Source organism: Emys orbicularis, chromosome 3, assembly GCF_028017835.1.
Source record: "Emys orbicularis isolate rEmyOrb1 chromosome 3, rEmyOrb1.hap1, whole genome shotgun sequence".
In the NCBI taxonomy this organism is placed as follows: Eukaryota; Metazoa; Chordata; order Testudines; family Emydidae; genus Emys; species Emys orbicularis.
Genome location: NC_088685.1, coordinates 138,873,588 through 138,890,541, shown reverse-complemented (window position 1 = coordinate 138,890,541; position 16,954 = coordinate 138,873,588). Strand labels below are relative to the sequence as shown.

Here is a 16,954-nt window from a genome sequence, read left to right as displayed (position 1 = left end):
GGATGTGATATACCTTGACTTTAACAAAGCTTTTGATATGGTCTCCCACAGTATTCTTGCCAGTAAGTTAAAGAAGTATGGGTTAGATGAATGGACTATAAAGTGGATAGAAAGCTGGCTAGATCATTGGGCTCAACAGGTAGTGATCAACAGCTCGATGTCTAGATGGCAGCCGGTATCAAGGGGTCAGTCCTGGGGCCGGTTTTGTTCAACATCTTCATTAATGATCTGGATGACGGGATGGTTTGCACACTAAGCTGGGGGGAGAGGTAGATATGCTGGAAGGTAGGGATAGGGTCCAGAGTGACCTAGACAAATTGGAGGATGGGCCGAAATAAATCTGATGAGGACATGTGCAGGGTCCTTCACTTAGGACGAAGAATCCCATGCACTGTTACAGGCTGGGGACTGACTGGCTAAGTGGCAGTTCTGCAGAAAAGAACCTGGGGATTACAGTGGATGAGAAGCAGATATGAGTCAACAGTGTGCCCTTGCTGCCAGAAGGCTAATGGCATATTGGGCTGCATTAGTAGAAGCATTGCCTGTAGATCGAGGCAAGTGATTATTCCCCTCTATTTGGCACTGGTGAGACCACACCTGGAGTATTGCGTCCAGTTTTGGGCCCCCCACCACAAAAAGAATGTGGACAAATTGAAGAGAGTCCAGCAGAGGGCAAAGAAAATGATTAGGGGGCTGGGGCACATGACTTATGACGAGAGGCTGTGGAAACTGGGCTTATTTAGTCTGAAGAAGAGAAGAGTGAAGGGGGATTTGATAGCAGCCTTCAATTACCTGAAGGCGGGTTCCAAAGAGAATGGAGCTAGACTGTTCTCAGTGGTGGCAGATGACAGAACAAGGAACAATGGTCTCAAGTTGCAGTGGGGGAGGTCTAGGTTGGATATTAGGAAACAGTATTTCACTAGGAGAGTGGTGAATCACTGGAATGGGTTACCTAGGGAGGTGGTAGAATCTCCATCCTTAGAGGTTTTTAAGGCACGGCTTGACAAAGCCCTGGCTGGGATGATTTAGTTGGGGTTGGTCCTGCTTTGAGCAGGGGGTTGGACTAGATGACCTCCTTAGGTCTCTTCCAACCCTAATCTTCTATGATCTATAGTGGTCCCACATGTGGGTGCAGGGCTATGCCAATGAGTAGTTCGTTGCAGGATCAGGATCATAGTGTACGTCTAAACTAGAGCTGAAAGGTGTAAATTCCAGTTTGAGGAGATATACCGGCTCTAGCTCAGATCAAGCTGTCACACTAAAAATAGAAGTGTAGCCACTGTACACAAGCTATGGGAGGGACAAGCCGCCTCAAGTACAATCCGATCCGAGACCATAGGTACATACTCAGGGCAGCTAGTCCCTCCCACCTCTGTGGCTACACTTCTATTTTTAGTGGGGTACCTCAATCAGAGCTAGTGTGGGTATGTTAGAATTTTAACCTACCTTCCAGCTCCAGTGTAGGCATACTATAAGTTAGTTCTGCTAGAGATAAAGAACAAACAACAAGATTGTGGTGCCAGAACTAGGGATTAGATTACCAGTCTCTCAGGAAAAGAGATGGCGAGTTGGATTTAAAAAATTTTTTTTTTTAGAAAAATAGAGAAAATATATTTGTGTGTATAAAGGCATGGATTGTCCCTACGTACCCGTGGTGGAGCTGCCAATGTGCCACACCTTAATTTCCCCTGATTGGGACAGCAATAAATTCACTTCAACAGCCCAGGGCAAGGACAATCCAACACACACTAACAAAATAGCATGTCCCTTCTAACAAGCTTTCTGGATAGGAGCCATCACAATAAACGGTTTGTAAGGTTCTCACCTCAGCACTCTGGTTCAAAACTCCCAAATGATTGAAGTCGACAAAATCTGACTTTGGTGAGGTTAGTCTGCCAAAAAAACCACCACCCACTGCAGCCTGTGTGGCTCCTTGTCCCCCCACCCTCCCTGGCTCAGTTAAGCTTTCTGTTGCATGCTGTTTAATACAGCCTCACCCTAGGGCAGGGCAGGTCAGGTCCTGATTACACCCCAGGCTGTCAGGGTTCTATGCTCTAGTTTGTCCTTTAAAGGGGCAGCACACTCCATCACAGTGGGATTATTTTAAAAAACAGTCTTAAGGGGTTCTTCATATCTATATTATTTTCCAGAAAAAAAGAAAAAACTCTATCTGAAACCTACCAAAAAACGACAGCCTCTTAAAGGCTTAAAACAAAAAAGTTTCCTTAAAAAGTGAACAGAATAAATAGTATGTGCTAAAGTGGGGATCAAGCTCCAGTTTCTGGTGTCAGCATCACAACACTACTGTCACCCTTCCCCTCCAGCAACACTAACATGGAGGAGCATGAACAACCTTGTGATACTTGTGCCCAGTGCACATGCTTCAGGAGAGAAGGTGTTCCCAGTGCTATTATAGATTCAGAAATGGTAATGTGTGGCATTGTGATAAAAGTAGGGCTCTATAGTAAAAGCTGAGGGGCTTGTTCCATTCTCTGCGTCTCAATATATTCTGAAAATACAGAAATTTTGTGTTTAATTTGCCAAGAATGAAAACAATAAATAACGTCCATGATATTTTAAATGGAACGGTTTAAATAAAAAAATCAGATAGACTTTTTTATAAAAGCCAGACATGAACAATGGAACCTGTCTTAAGTGGTACCACAAGAAGCCAGCTAAGTTTGAATAAATTGCACAGGAAACCTTGAGGATACATTAAACTAGTTCCTTAAGACAGAGGGTGCTTAGAAGGTGATCCTTCATGGAACTTATCTTGTTTTATTCCCTGTAATTAGCCTTCTCTACTTTCCCTCATGTGCACCTTCAAAAATTCCCACTTTGTCTACCATTGTTAGATCTGATGGCCATTCTGGACCCAATGATGATCCCACTGAAATCAGTGGAGGTTTTGCCACTGATTTAAAAAATGAATGTAGAATCACTATCTATAAAATCAAAGAAAGTGGTATGACTTTTCTAGTTCACATCATGAATAATTAAATTCCCTGGGAAATATGGATATAAATATTCACATATTAATAGCCAAATTCAAAAGAATGAGTTGGCGGGGGGAGAAAGAAATGCTCAGCAATCATCTTACCTTTAGCTATTGTTGGCATGTGGAAAGGAATGCTAATTACACCCACCAAATCTTCCAGGGGAATCAAAGACCGCAGAATTGACCTGATCCTAATGGCTTCCCCTTTGCCAGCATGGATTAGCTAATGAAAGAGTAACAAAATTCAACAATAATTTTTTTTCCTGTAACTATATTTGCCTGCATACTCTAGAAACCTTCAGAAGTACATTTTACAAGAATGAGTGGGGAGTCAAATGATAATTAAATATACACATTTTACACAATATATATTTCATTTGTTTTGATCCAGATGCAAATTTGTGGGACTTAGAGCTATGAAGATTTTGTTTTTAATGTAGAATAACCACATTTTCATGGTGAAATGCTGAGACACCTGGGGAAGAGGTCAGGATGTCAACATGTAGTAGGCTTGGTGAAAGAAAATCCATGAGATGCTGATGAGTTCAGCTATTCTATTGTCAGCAGCTTCACTGTCTTAATTGGCTTATGGCTCTTCCAGGGTGACCATGGGTTTATGAAAACTAGGTCAAAATAATGTTTATTCTCCAAACAAAACAACACAAAAACACATACCGAGAACTTATAATATAGATACTTCCAGTTTTTGAGGATGCCTAACCCTGTATAAACCTGACATTTGGGGGAATCTGTGCAAGACAGTGTTATTTTAGAGAAATGAGGCCATAGTTTGAACTTCAATGAGCATAAGTGGTTCCTACCTCATACTTCCCACTCCCACTTGTTAGTTTGCCTCATCCACTTGTTGCATCTAGTCATAACCCAGGCCCCAGTCCTGAAAAAAATTACATCCATATTTAAGTATGGGAGTAGCCCTAATAAATTTGGCGAGACCACTGACATGCATCAAGTTAAGCACGTGCATAAGTCTTTGCAGGACTGGGGCCTAGACTGTAAACTCTCTGGTGTAGGGTATGTCTAATTATCATATATCTGTTTGGCTCCTAGCACAAAGGTCCCTGATCATTGACTAGTATCGCTAGGTAATGCTAATACAGCCCAAAAATCATGATGGAATACCACTGTATATTTCTGGGTGTGGAATTGATTGTTCATGTTTTAATGGAAGGCAACATCATTTTTACTTTCTTTTATATGTGAGTTCAAATGGATGTAATGAGAGTAAAAAAATACTGCTTGTTGTTTAAGAAGTAGTTTACAGCTGTGAAAAAAAGAGGGCAGTTTCGTCTGGATAGTCTCACTACCACATGGGAGAACTTTGTTCAAGAGTATCTTTTTGATGTTGAAGGCAACTGTCTGAGATATTTTCAGTCTCCTGGTAGGGAAGGAGGCAACCTGACATTTTGCTTTGTGCCTATTAGTGACTGCAGAAATGCACAATGGGTTACAGTGAGAGAAAAAACACTTATTCAGGGGATCTCCAACATTTTTCTTTGACTAAACCTTCTATTGTATTCGGGCAAAATAGTGATCTTAGAACCATGTGGTATATCTTGACTGATTCTCTGATTTCCCTACAAGCCCAAACATACTGGTACACCCACTGGAAGTTCTGCACAGGTAAGAAGAGCAAATTACTGGAGCTCAGATGTGCCACACAGATTCTGAAGGCAGAATTTTGTCTCTGCATAGGTTACGTGGAAATCCTTAAAAAACTGGAAACTGGACATTGGTTTTAACTATCATCAAAATGATCCCACATACAGTTTATTTAAATCATCTGCACATTAAATATTATACTGGCATAACATTGTTTCAATACCTAAGGGATAACATGTATTGCAGTGAAAAGGCCAATGAACTAACACACCAGACTATCAGTAAGAAAACAGCAATACTTGCAGAGACAAAAAACTTACATGCATTTCAGGGGCACAGCGTCCTAAGAGGTCAATCAAAGCAGCGTAAAAGGTCATGATGGCATTTCCCATGTGGATGGTGTCATCTTCTTCTTCCATCTCCCTTTTATTTATTTGTGAAAGGAAACAAAATATTAAAAAAGACTTGAGACTTTTTCATAAGCTATGAAATCAACACATAGTTGATTGGCGCCAAAGTCAGCTCACATTTACACTGGTTCAAATCCAGGGAGACTCCATTACCCTCAGAGAAGTTATTCTGGATTTATACCAAAGCAATTGAGAGCAGAATTTGGCCCTCAGTGATCATACTGACATCTCCATTCTTACTTTTTAACCTTTAGTTTTCTACTGTGCAAGCTATGTAATACAATTCCAAGCACTCCTCTTTCAACAGGGACAGCATTGCATCATGAGAATAACAAGGAGTCTGGTGGCACCTTAAAGACTAACAGATTTATTTGGGCATAAGCTTTCGTGGGTAAAAACCTTACTTCTTCGGATGAGGTTTTTACCCACAAAAGCTTATGCCCAAATAAATCTGTTAGTCTTTAAGGTGCCACCAGACTCCTTGTTGTTTTTGTAGATACAGACTAACACGGCTACCCCCTGATACTTGACATCATGAGAATAGTAACTAAAAAAGAGAATCTGTGTATATGGAGTAAAGAGGCATTTTTTTAAACCTGAAAGTATCTGAGGCAGCCATGTTAAGGCTTGGGCTGGTGCCCTGGCTCTAGGACCCTGAGAAATGGGAGGATCCCAAAGCTTGGGCTCCAGCCTGAGCCCAAACGTCTACACTGCATTTAAACAGCCCCTTAGCCCGAGTCCCGCAAACCCGAATCAGCTAGCATGGGCCAGCTGTGGGTGTCTAACTCCAGTGAAGACATACCCTAAGACTCTGTCCAGCCCTAAGGTGTTTGAGGAGAACAATAGGGGAAGCACAAGCTACATGCAGTCTCTCCCTAACTTCACAACAGGAGACTGGTTCCTACTACACCTGACTGATGGGAACAAGAAGGAATCCTAAAGATGCTGTGCAAATTGAATATAGTCACCCAGGCTGACAGCTGAGAGTTCAGGGACAGAAGCAGGGGCCTCACTTGGTTGAAGATGCACATCTAATGGAATTTTGGGAGGAGGAGAAAATATTTCCTGCCCTACGTAGTCAGATTATGTGATAATATTTTAAAAATATGGTAAAAAGAAATACTTAATTCCACAAATAGGATTATAAAACAAAAGGTGTAGGTAAATTAAACAGCCCATTGCACCTACAGTGTTTTACTGGATCCATTACTTGGGGAAGGTCCATCTCTAGTAGAATCTTCTGATATTTTTATAGCTTCCTCCATGGCAGCAAGTAACCCGTTACCTCCTTCCCCTCTCAATGCTGGACCAAAGCACTCAGGACGACGAATAAGTAGCCTGACCACAACATTAGCATTCTCTTCAACACTCTCTCCTAGCATCATACAGAAAAAATATTGGTAAATGGATCCATTCAGTATACATCCGAGATATGATCTAAGGTGGGTGATGAAGGCACATTACATATGTACCTCAGTACAAGACAGACTGTACTTAAATATCAAAGACAAAATTCAACTTTATTCAGCCGTTCTTAAAAAAAAATCAGATGTATGAAATTGTGTAATGCCAATAGAAGGAAGCAAAGAAGATTAGTGTTTACATATTTAGATTCTTTCACTCTTCTGTGGTTCAATGCTGCCTTCAGAAATTTCGTATAATTAACACTTACTTGATATTGTGTAATCAAAGAGATGGAAAGTGTTAGACTGTGTGTGAATTTCATCAGCATATAGTCTAAAAGATGTATAAATGAAGCTCAACACATCTAGTAGCACAGTTATAAGCTATTAGCTCAATAGGATGAAGCTGAATTTTATATTACACACACATAAGCACACAACTTCTGATGATTATTGCAATGAAAGTTAAGTATACAGTAACAGAATATTTATTTGACTTAATTTTAAATTAAGTTATGGTCCAAAAAGTTATTAACACATGTCATTCGCCTGTGGTAAAATTCATACCAGTGCCAGATGGCCAGTGCAAGAATCAATGCACCAGTTAAACACTTAAACCAGATCTTATATAGGCTTCCTGAGTCGCATAAGTTTACTTTGTTCACTATGTTGCATTTTAACTTTTTGCTATGTCATGACCTTTGACTGTATCTGTAATTTAAGTGCCTGTCTGTATGGTGATTTAGTGCCCAGCAAGCTGGGGCATGAACCTAGAGCACTCTAGTCTGCTGTGTACTAAGTGGCTGTGCGGACCCTGCTGCTATGCACTACAGAAAATTTAGTGTGCGATAGCAGTCCATATAGCGCCTTAGTGCATGGCAAGCTAGAGCACTGTAGAGTCACACCTCAGCTTGCTGTGCAATAAATTGCCATAGAGACAAGCCCTCAATGACAAATTCTACATATACAATTATTTAAACATTACAGAACAGTACCATTGCAAAAAACTGCAAAGCGAAGAAAATCCAGATACCGCTCTCCTTCAACTGGATTCCAGCCAATGTCTGGATATCCCTTAGAAACCAGCAAAGGGCAGCTTTGCAAACCACATCCAGCCAAATAGCGAACTACCTAAAAATAAGGTAAGATGAAAAAAGACAAACATTTATTGTTGAAAAGGAGAAAGTTACTGTTTTTAAAAGGTATTTTACTCAAATTCCCTCCAATCTGGCTTCCACCCTCTAAGCTTCACTGAAATGGCTCTAACTAAAGTCTCGAACGACCTCCGCTTGACCAAATCTAAGGACTAGTACTCCATCCTTCTCCTCCTCCTCAACCTTTTGGCTCTGCCAAACATGATCTACATCATGAAGTCTTGTCATCTCTGTTCTCTTCCTTCTTCTCTCATCATTCCTTCAGCACTTTGTTCAGCACTTCCCATTTCTGCTCCAACTTTCAGTGTCCCCTCCCAATGACTCCATTCTTAGTTCCCTCCTGTTCTCCCTCCGCATTCTATCCTTATTCAAAAATAGGTTTCCAACTAGTCTCTTTATGCTGACACCTTACAGATCTGCTCTTCCATTCTAACCAATCTCCTTCTGTCCAAACTAAACTGTTGGCCTGTTGTTTTTTTGTTGGACATTTGCTTACCAATATCCAGCCAACTTACATTCAATGTACCCCAAAATGGGCTCTCAATTCCCTCCCATCCCCCAACCCTAGCCTCTTCCCACTTCCTCATTTCTCACTCACCATGGACAACAATTCCATCATCCCCGAGACACATGCCTGTCACCTTGGTGTCATCTTTGATTTGGCCCTCCCTCTAGACCCACAAATCCAGGCTACATCTAAGTGATCCTGCTTCTTCCTGAACATCTCTAAGTTCCAGCCTTTCTGTAAGTGCAGATAAAACTCCCATCTAAACCTTCTTCGTCTCAGGTCTTGACTACTACAATCGCTGCCTTGCTAGCCTTGGCAAATGCCATCTTGCCCTTCTTAAATCCATTCTTGCTGCTGCAAAGATCATCCTCCTGACTTGGAGTTCCAGCTATCTCACCCTCCTGCTTCTCTCCACTAGTCCCCCTCCTTCTCCACATAAAGCACAAATTACCTGTCTACACTTTGATGGCCCTTCAGAACAGAGCCCCATCCTACATTTTATGATATTGAGATGTCCTCTCTGTTTTATCACCAACCTTTAATGACCACTAGTTCAATCTTCCTTTAAACACATTTGTACTTTCTCTCACGCTGCCCTCACACATGAGAGGAACTCCCCATAAAAATCTGCAAAGCCCTTAACATTTTCTTCTTCAAGGGCAGATCTACCCTAGAAAATTTTGCCTGTTTAACTACACCAGAACATTTGAACCAACGAAACCCTCCCAGCGCAGACACTGTTATATCAGTATAAAATTGCTTATACTCTTACGGCTTATGCCAATTCAGGGAACTGTCATGAGCACTTTTATACCAATATAACTATGCCTACACTAAAATGAGGAGTCCGGTGGCACCTTAAAGATTAACAGATTTATTTGGGCATAAGCTTTCGTGGGTAAAAAACCCACTTCTTCAGATGCATGGAGACTACACTGGAGCCTACACTGGAGCTTTTACTGATATAGCTATGTTGGCAAAAAATCACTCCCTTATCCAACATAACTACTATGCTGGTAAAACTTTTAAGTGTAGATTATGTCCCAGTACCTCTTTAAAACTCACGTCTGTTGTGATGCCTATAAAACACTTGACAGCGGCTAGGCAGCTGAAGTGCTGTGATAGTTAATTGTTACTTTGTGCACCCCCACATGTGTTATCTTTTGTCTCATACTTTAAAATGAAGCTCTTTGGGACAGGGACTGTATTTTTGTACTGTGCCTAGGACAATCTGGTCTGCGCCAAGACTGGAGTCTCTAGGTACTACTGCAAGGCACATCAGAAATTTTTTCCACTGAGTAAATTTAAAGTTTTCAAATTGAAAATGTTTGAAAGCCTAGTCCAGATAATACAAATAGAAGTATAACATCTCCAGGAAATATATGACTTCAGGTAATCCATTACTTGTAGTTATAAATGCATGTTGATTCATATTTTATGTTCATACACACACCCTGGGAAAATGCTAGAAAATATTGTCATTAACCTTCTCCAGGTCAGGCTCCCTTAAAGCTAGTGCAAGTTCATTGTTATCCATCACAGATGCTGCTGCAACATCTAGAGGGGTTGATCCTCGCATAGAAGGGGAAGCTGTTAATAAAACAGTTGCCAAAGTTAGTCATTTAAATACAAAATAATAAAGATGCAATAGCGTATAAAAATACAAACATGTATCCAGAGGACAAATATATTTACCATTAAAGTTATAATAAACTATGAGGCAAACATCTGAGGTTTAGGCATTAATAACCAACTAGTAGCTGAAAGCCCATGCAGTTGTATGTGTATAATTTGTAATATCATGTGTGGGGAAAAAAAGAGATGGCTGACAACTCAAAAATTTGATGCTAACAGACCACGAACCCCAGTGATGACTGAAGCTGGTGATATTCTAAACCAAAAGAGCTCTCAACTGTGCCTGCAGTGAGGGACTATGCATGCCCTTTGTATTATTTGCCTGTTTGTGTATGCTGGTTGTGTTGTTGTGTGGGTGGTTGCGTTTTGCTGAGAGGGTTATATGGCTGGCGAATGAAGCATGTGTGTTGCCATGAGGGACTGTGTGCATTTGGGGTGATTATGTGCTCTGTGACTGTTGAGCCAAATAATGCACCTCTGTGCAGTCTCCTTCATACAACCAATGAAATTGTTGCATAAAATTAGCTGCAGAGTAAAGGTGGTGATTGGTTGACTTACCTCTGATATCACAATGGTCTAGGACTCTTGGCATGCACAGATACATGCCTTACTATAGCTACACACTGAATGAATATAATGAATAAAGACAAAATGACTCAACTTAAAAATTGGATAGTAACAAATTGTGAAACCCAGTGATGATACAGCCTAGTGATATTCTGCACTAACAGAGCTCTCAACAATGCTTGTAGCTGTTTCTATCACTTCATACTGACAAACAGACATTCTAGACACACTCAGGGGACAACCCCAGAATTTTATTACACAGATACCACTTCACTATTTTTTTTTTACCAGTACCATTATTAACACTATAATATAAGCATTCATGGTACTGAACTTTCCAAGTGTGAGCCTCATATCAAGTTCCCTTGTGTTTTCGTTCAATGAGAACTTTATGCAAAATTATCTTTTTAGTCTACAAATATAAATGTTTCATTTCAGGTAGAAGATGATTACTGTTTTAAAGGGGAGGGTGAGTAGAAAGTTTAAAGAAAATCCATTTGGACATTGTTTGAGTTATGGATAATTGGAAAAAGCAACAGAGGATCCTGTGGCACCTTTAAGACTAACAGAAGTATTGGGAGCATAAGCTTTCGTGGGTAAGAACCTCACTTCTTCAGATGCAAGTAATGGAAATCTCCAGAGGCAGGTATAAATCAGTATGGAGATAACGAGGTTAGTTCAATCAGGGAGGGTGAGGTGCTCTGCTAGCAGTTGAGGTGTGACACCTGCCTCTGGAGATTTCCATTACTTGCATCTGAAGAAGTGAGGTTCTTACCCACGAAAGCTTATGCTCCCAATACTTCTGTTAGTCTTAAAGGTGCCACAGGACCCTCTGTTGCTTTTTACAGATTCAGACTAACACGGCTACCCCTCGGATAATTGGAAAACATTTTTCAGCTTTAAAATAAAAGGATTTTCCCCCTTTTCTTAAAAAATGGAAATTAAATGCAACTCCCCCAGTGTTAACATAATATTAGCAAAATTTCTCCCAGTAACATTAACTAACCCCAGTAGAAACACAATTTAACTATTTTCACTCTAAACATACTTTTGGGCTATGCTTCTGACATGCAAAAATATGCTAAACATGAAAAATATGGTAACTACATTTTTAAGCATGAAAATAATCAGATACAACTATGTAGTCCAGAAGAAAAGCACTAAAATTAAACAAAAATGGCATTTCACATTTCTGTGCCTCAGGATAAGCATCATGGACAAGTTAATGTTAGCATGAAAACCTTAATTTAGGATTCAGTTGTGAACTGCCTACCACACCTATGCAAGTGAACAAGCACTGGCTACTCTCCCATTCCCCTTGTACAGATGGCCAGACCCTTCGCTCTGCCTCTTCCCTGTACAACCCAGAGCATCTTGGCCTGCGTGCAGAGGGAGAAAAGCTGTACCAGGAAAATCTCTGTAGAAAGGGGGAAGCAGGCATTGAATGGTGACTCTTACAGTTAAACTGTTCTGTAAAAGATCTTCAGCTCCTGGAGCAGCACGAATAAACTCTGCCCTTTAGATGGGGGGGAGAGGGTAATTATAAGGTGCAATCCAACCCAAAGACATGAAATGATATTCTTGCTGAAATTTGTGTCCATAATTTTGAATTCATGTAGGGTGGGCAGCTGTTTGTCTATGGGGCTTTCTGCATTTAATAATACAGTTGCATAAGGTCTTTTTCACATTTAATAATATAGAAACATCAAGTTTTTTGTTTGTTTTTTTTAAATCATGCTGCCAAGCAGAATGTTGTGGGAAGGACTGTTTTAAACATGGGGTTTGGAGTTTTTTTGTACTGTTTTTCTGTTTGTTCATAACTTATAAATCAATGAAAACGTTTTAAACTGTATTTTACACACAATTTATGATAGATTTTATGTTACTACTTACCAAGGCCAACACTGCTGTTTTCCAATAAGTAACTAAGATGATCAAACATAGCCTTTTGATTCTGCCTGCTGATGCGACAGAAATAACATAGAAAACGACAGCAATTTGCCACCATCTTAGGGAAGGTGATTTCCTAGACAAACAAGACTAAGTTAGAGCTGCAAAAATGTATAAAATCACCAAAAAATCATTGTATGCGGGTCCTTTTACATATTTATCTTCGGGTATTTTTAAAAAAAACACAATTAGGTACCAATCCTGCAAAATAATCTTCCAAGGGCAGACCCCATTGAAATCAATGGGGCTCTGAGCAAGTGCATGGTTCATTAAGTTTATTTGCACAGATTGTGGCCTTAACAAGAAAGAGAACTGGATTCACACCTAAACCCTAGATTCAAACACTGAAGTATGGGAAAGTTCAGAAGTAGAGCCTGATGTTACGGCCATCTCTAATCAGATGTTTCCAGAAAAATGTCTTACTTTAAAACACTCTTCATTTTGGAAATCCCTAAATATACTTTTTGCTTATATATATATATTAGAATCTTTTCCACATACCATGCAGATCAAGAATCCTTTGAAACCAATACCTATAAAATATAGTAGGCTATAAATGCTTTTGGCTGTCCTTCCTTTCCCATGTGAGAATACTGCTCTTATTCTATTCTAAATTCACAAGCAAAAAGGGATCCTTGTAATGTAATATTATTAGAATAATAATTAGAAGATACACAACTTTTTCTATAAAAGGTGATTCTACTCACTAAGAACTTGGCCCTATATTGTGCCAATGGGAAAAGAATGGGAGTTTAGGGCTCTCAGCACTTTCATCAGTTTCTGAACACCTTGCAGGATCAAAGTTTTAGAAGGCCACATTCTAAATTCCCTCTCTCCTGCCAATGAAATTCTTTACCTTGGATTCTCCTCCGCCAAGTACATTTACCATCACTTCCATGACAGTCTCATGCATTCCTAGAGCCCTCATAAGATTAGGATGTTGGTAAAACACTTTATTATTCATGATGTCTCTATAAAGAAACATAATAAAATAGATTAAAATGTACTGTTCAGGGAACATATATTAATTTCTCTGTCACATAATACTCACACAACTACCAGTCTGAAGAACAGGCCTGCTCTTGCAGTTCTTACTTAGGTATAACCCCCAGTGTTTGCACAGGGACAGAAGGACTGGGCACAAATAAAGTTAAGTGTTAGAAGTTATTGAATTTTATTGATTGAGTTCAATCCTTGTAATTTAATGAAATTCTAGAAAATGCACAAAGGGTTGAATGCTTATTTCACTGTATATTACCGACATGGAATGTTCTCAAAGCCACATGATAAAGAGATCATAAGTGAAGTTAGAGGCCTTACTGCAAATCCAGTGGAAAATAGCTCGTCATGATGATGGCATGACATTTCATCTCCTAATAGGTTAGCTGGGTTTCAGCACATTCATACAGTTCATGCATTCAGTGCACCTGAATTACATACATACCAATCTGATAGAATAGAACTCCAGGGCTGTGTTCAGCAAAAACGTCATGCGGCTTTCGTACCAGGTGCTCAAGATTCCCTCCTCAACCACACACACTGAACAATTTGGGAGATCTTGTCTGAGTTATAAAAGCCGCGATAGTACAGAAGGTGGATGGCATTGGATTTAGTCTGGCCCTGAGGGTCATGCCATCCCCTTTACTATGTGTTGCAGAAGGTGAAAAAAATTGCAGGAAGGGTTTTGTTATGGCCCAAAATCTGTCAGAGGGAAGGGAGTAGAGCCAAAGAGGCATCATTCCACCAGCCCCTGACTGCTTGCTGGACACCATACAGCCCATGGGCTGAGGGGTAATGTGACTGGATGGCATAGACGGGGGTGACAAGTAGAGATATTCTCTGCAGCATCATTCCATATAAAACCCACAAGGAAATTAGCCAAGGGGCAGGCAGACAGGCATTTGGTTCTGAGTGGGTGGAGGAGATACCCAAGGGGTCATGCAAAGGTCTAGCACCTTTCACAAAAGCCCCAGGATTAGTAGCATTTCCTCATGGCTTTAGGACAGGGGTCAGCAACCTTTCAGAAGTGGTGTGCCAAGTCTTCACTTATTCACTCTAATTTAAGGTTTCGCATGCCAGTAATACATTTTAACGTTTTTAGAAGGTCTCTTTCTATAAGTCTATAATATATAACTAAACTATTGTTGTTATGTAAAGTAAATAAGGTTTAAAAATGTTTAAGAAGCTTCATTTAAAATTAAATTAAAATGCAGAGCCCCCTGGACCTGGGCAGTGTGAGTGCCACTGAAAATCAGCTCGCGTGCCGCCTTTGGCACACGTGCCATAGGTTGCCTACTCCTGCTTTAGGACATCCATAAGGTTAGAGGGCCATGACCAAGGACATGGTGGATTCTCCATCAATTGAAGTCTGGATGTCTTTCTAAAAGATATGCTTTAGCTCAGCCAGAAGTTATGGGCTTGAAGCAAGAATTATTGAGTGAGGTTATATGGCCTGTGTTATGTAGGAGGTCAGACTATATCATCGTAATGATCCCTGCTGGCCTTGAAATCGGTGAATCTAACATCTCCCTGACATTCCCACTCCACAGGCATGTGCCACCTCCTTTTTTTTTTGTTAACTAAAGCCTAAATCTGATATTTACTCTAATTTATTTTCCTGCCACATAAATATTGCTTAGTACTGTATACGAAGTAATTTACATAGATGTAACTAATATGATAATTCATAAATATAACATCCTGGATTACCCCTATAAAATTGGTCAGGCTGCTAAACGTGTTTTTTAATTAAAAAAAAAGAGATGTTAATAAATAAGAGTCATAGTGGAATAAAAACCTAATATGGTTATCTCACAGAATAGCAATAAGATTTCCACAAAGAGGAAAACAATGCAGCAAAACAGGAGCTGTGTGTAAATGATATTAATAAATTAACCAGTCTAAGCCCAGTCCTGCAGTCCTCACTCCCACTGAAGTCATCGTGAGCTCAGCCTGAGTAAAGAATGGAAAATGGAACCCAAAGTGTTGTGAGAATGAAAGCGTCAATTAACCATTAAATAACAATTATTCTGCAGTCAGAGTTTCTAAGATTCATTCTGTCTAATTAAAAGATTGTAGTATACATGACGGAAGTGAAGGAATTTTTTTTTTCCAGTAGGAGAATGCACATTTGCAAACATTGTCCCAAATAACAGCACTAGCAGTACTGATACCGTAGAAATGTGCCTGATACATCTCCACGCGCCTTAGGCATTTGCCTGTGGAATCTCCTATCAAGATCAAGAAAAGAATTTAGAGTCTGGGTAGAAAAGAGAATTTACGACATGTCTACACTGCCTCACAGTTTGGACTACAGAGGTGTGAACAGCAGTATTCACCAAAGTACTGTGCTGTAACATCCCGTGTGGCTGCTGCAGGCATGAACAAAAAGGTTCCTGGTTCACATTAACATAGTCCTCTTCAAACAGGACTACATTGATGCAAAATAGGAACTTTTCAGTTCATGCCTGCAGCCGCGACACACGGGAGTTACAGTGCTATTCACACCCCAATAGCCCCAACTTCAGGGCAGTGCAGACATGTCTTTAATTCCAGTTATCCTCTTGTCATCAAGTATTAGCCACATAAAGAACAATAATCATAACAACAATAAATGTTAACCTAAATGAATTACTGCTCAAGAGCACATTCTTTCCTTTCTACTGCACTTCAGCCATGCAGCTTTAAACATGAGCACCAATTTTGAAAATTATGTTGTCAATATTATTTTACATAAAGGCGGAGATGTCTAATAAACATGAATATTTTTTAAAGTAATTACAATTTAAAAGCTGTAGCAAGCCTTCAAATTATATACAACCTAGAAATAAATTTGAAAGCAATGTGCCTCAGGTCAGAGGAAAAATGACTAGATAATTATAACTGAGGCAACAGTATAGTTAAGTGTCCTGATAATATTGGGAGTCTTGTGATATTTGTTGTTCCTCTTTTAGCTTCTGCTCCTGGAGTTATTTGATTATGTAATTCAGCTTTAGTTAAAAAATGGTTGTGAAGAAAAGCTTGAAAACATGAACACTACAATCTCAAAAACCAGATGCATCAGCCACACTACACAATCTCTGTAGTGTAGCTGACAACTGTCATATTACTAGTAGTGCTTAATTCTATTAGCCCCTAATGACTTAGGTGTCCCCTCTTCCTGTTCCCCAGACAAGCCTTCAGGTCAAAGTTACTACGGGATCTGTACCTGGAATCTCAACCCAGGAAAGCTGCTCATGCTATGTGCCACTCCCCACATCTACTCTGTGTGCCCTGGGCCATGACCTGTTCATTGGGAACTGAGCAGTCCTGAACATGTAAGACACTTCAAGGACTGGCCAATGGTATCAAGAACAAAGACTCTTTGAAAGCATAACTCTTACAATACTTGGCATAATTACTGAGCATATTATAAAGTGTGACAACTCAGCAAGACTCTGCAGTATTTTGTGAAATAACATTATGATGAAAAAGACCTGAAGAAGAGCTCCGTGTAGCTCCGTGTAGCTGTTGGTCTCTTTCACCAACAGAAGTTGATCCAATAAAAGATATTACCTCACCCCCCTTGTCTCTCTTGTTATGATGAAAAAGAAAATTGTGACTTTAAATATGATTGAGCAATGCTCCCATTTATCCACTGGAAGAGAGGGATCGTTGACAATGAATTCTTCACAAGACTTGGCACACTTATGAGAATGAAAGTGAGGCTT

General features: G+C 39.9%; 1 protein-coding gene across 1 annotated transcript in view; it reads right to left on the bottom strand.

The window, feature by feature from the left end:
* RYR2 (ryanodine receptor 2) overlaps positions 1–16,954 on the bottom strand; it is a 527,178-nt gene that overhangs the window by 217,405 nt on the left and 292,819 nt on the right. The window contains exons 43-49 of the mRNA XM_065401458.1: positions 13,102–13,216; positions 12,189–12,321; positions 9,580–9,683; positions 7,427–7,562; positions 6,217–6,403; positions 4,939–5,041; positions 3,101–3,221 (exon numbers count right to left, since the gene is read on the bottom strand). Coding sequence (XP_065257530.1) covers positions 3,101–3,221; positions 4,939–5,041; positions 6,217–6,403; positions 7,427–7,562; positions 9,580–9,683; positions 12,189–12,321; positions 13,102–13,216 — 899 coding nt within the window. The remainder of the gene's footprint in view (positions 1–3,100; positions 3,222–4,938; positions 5,042–6,216; positions 6,404–7,426; positions 7,563–9,579; positions 9,684–12,188; positions 12,322–13,101; positions 13,217–16,954) is intronic.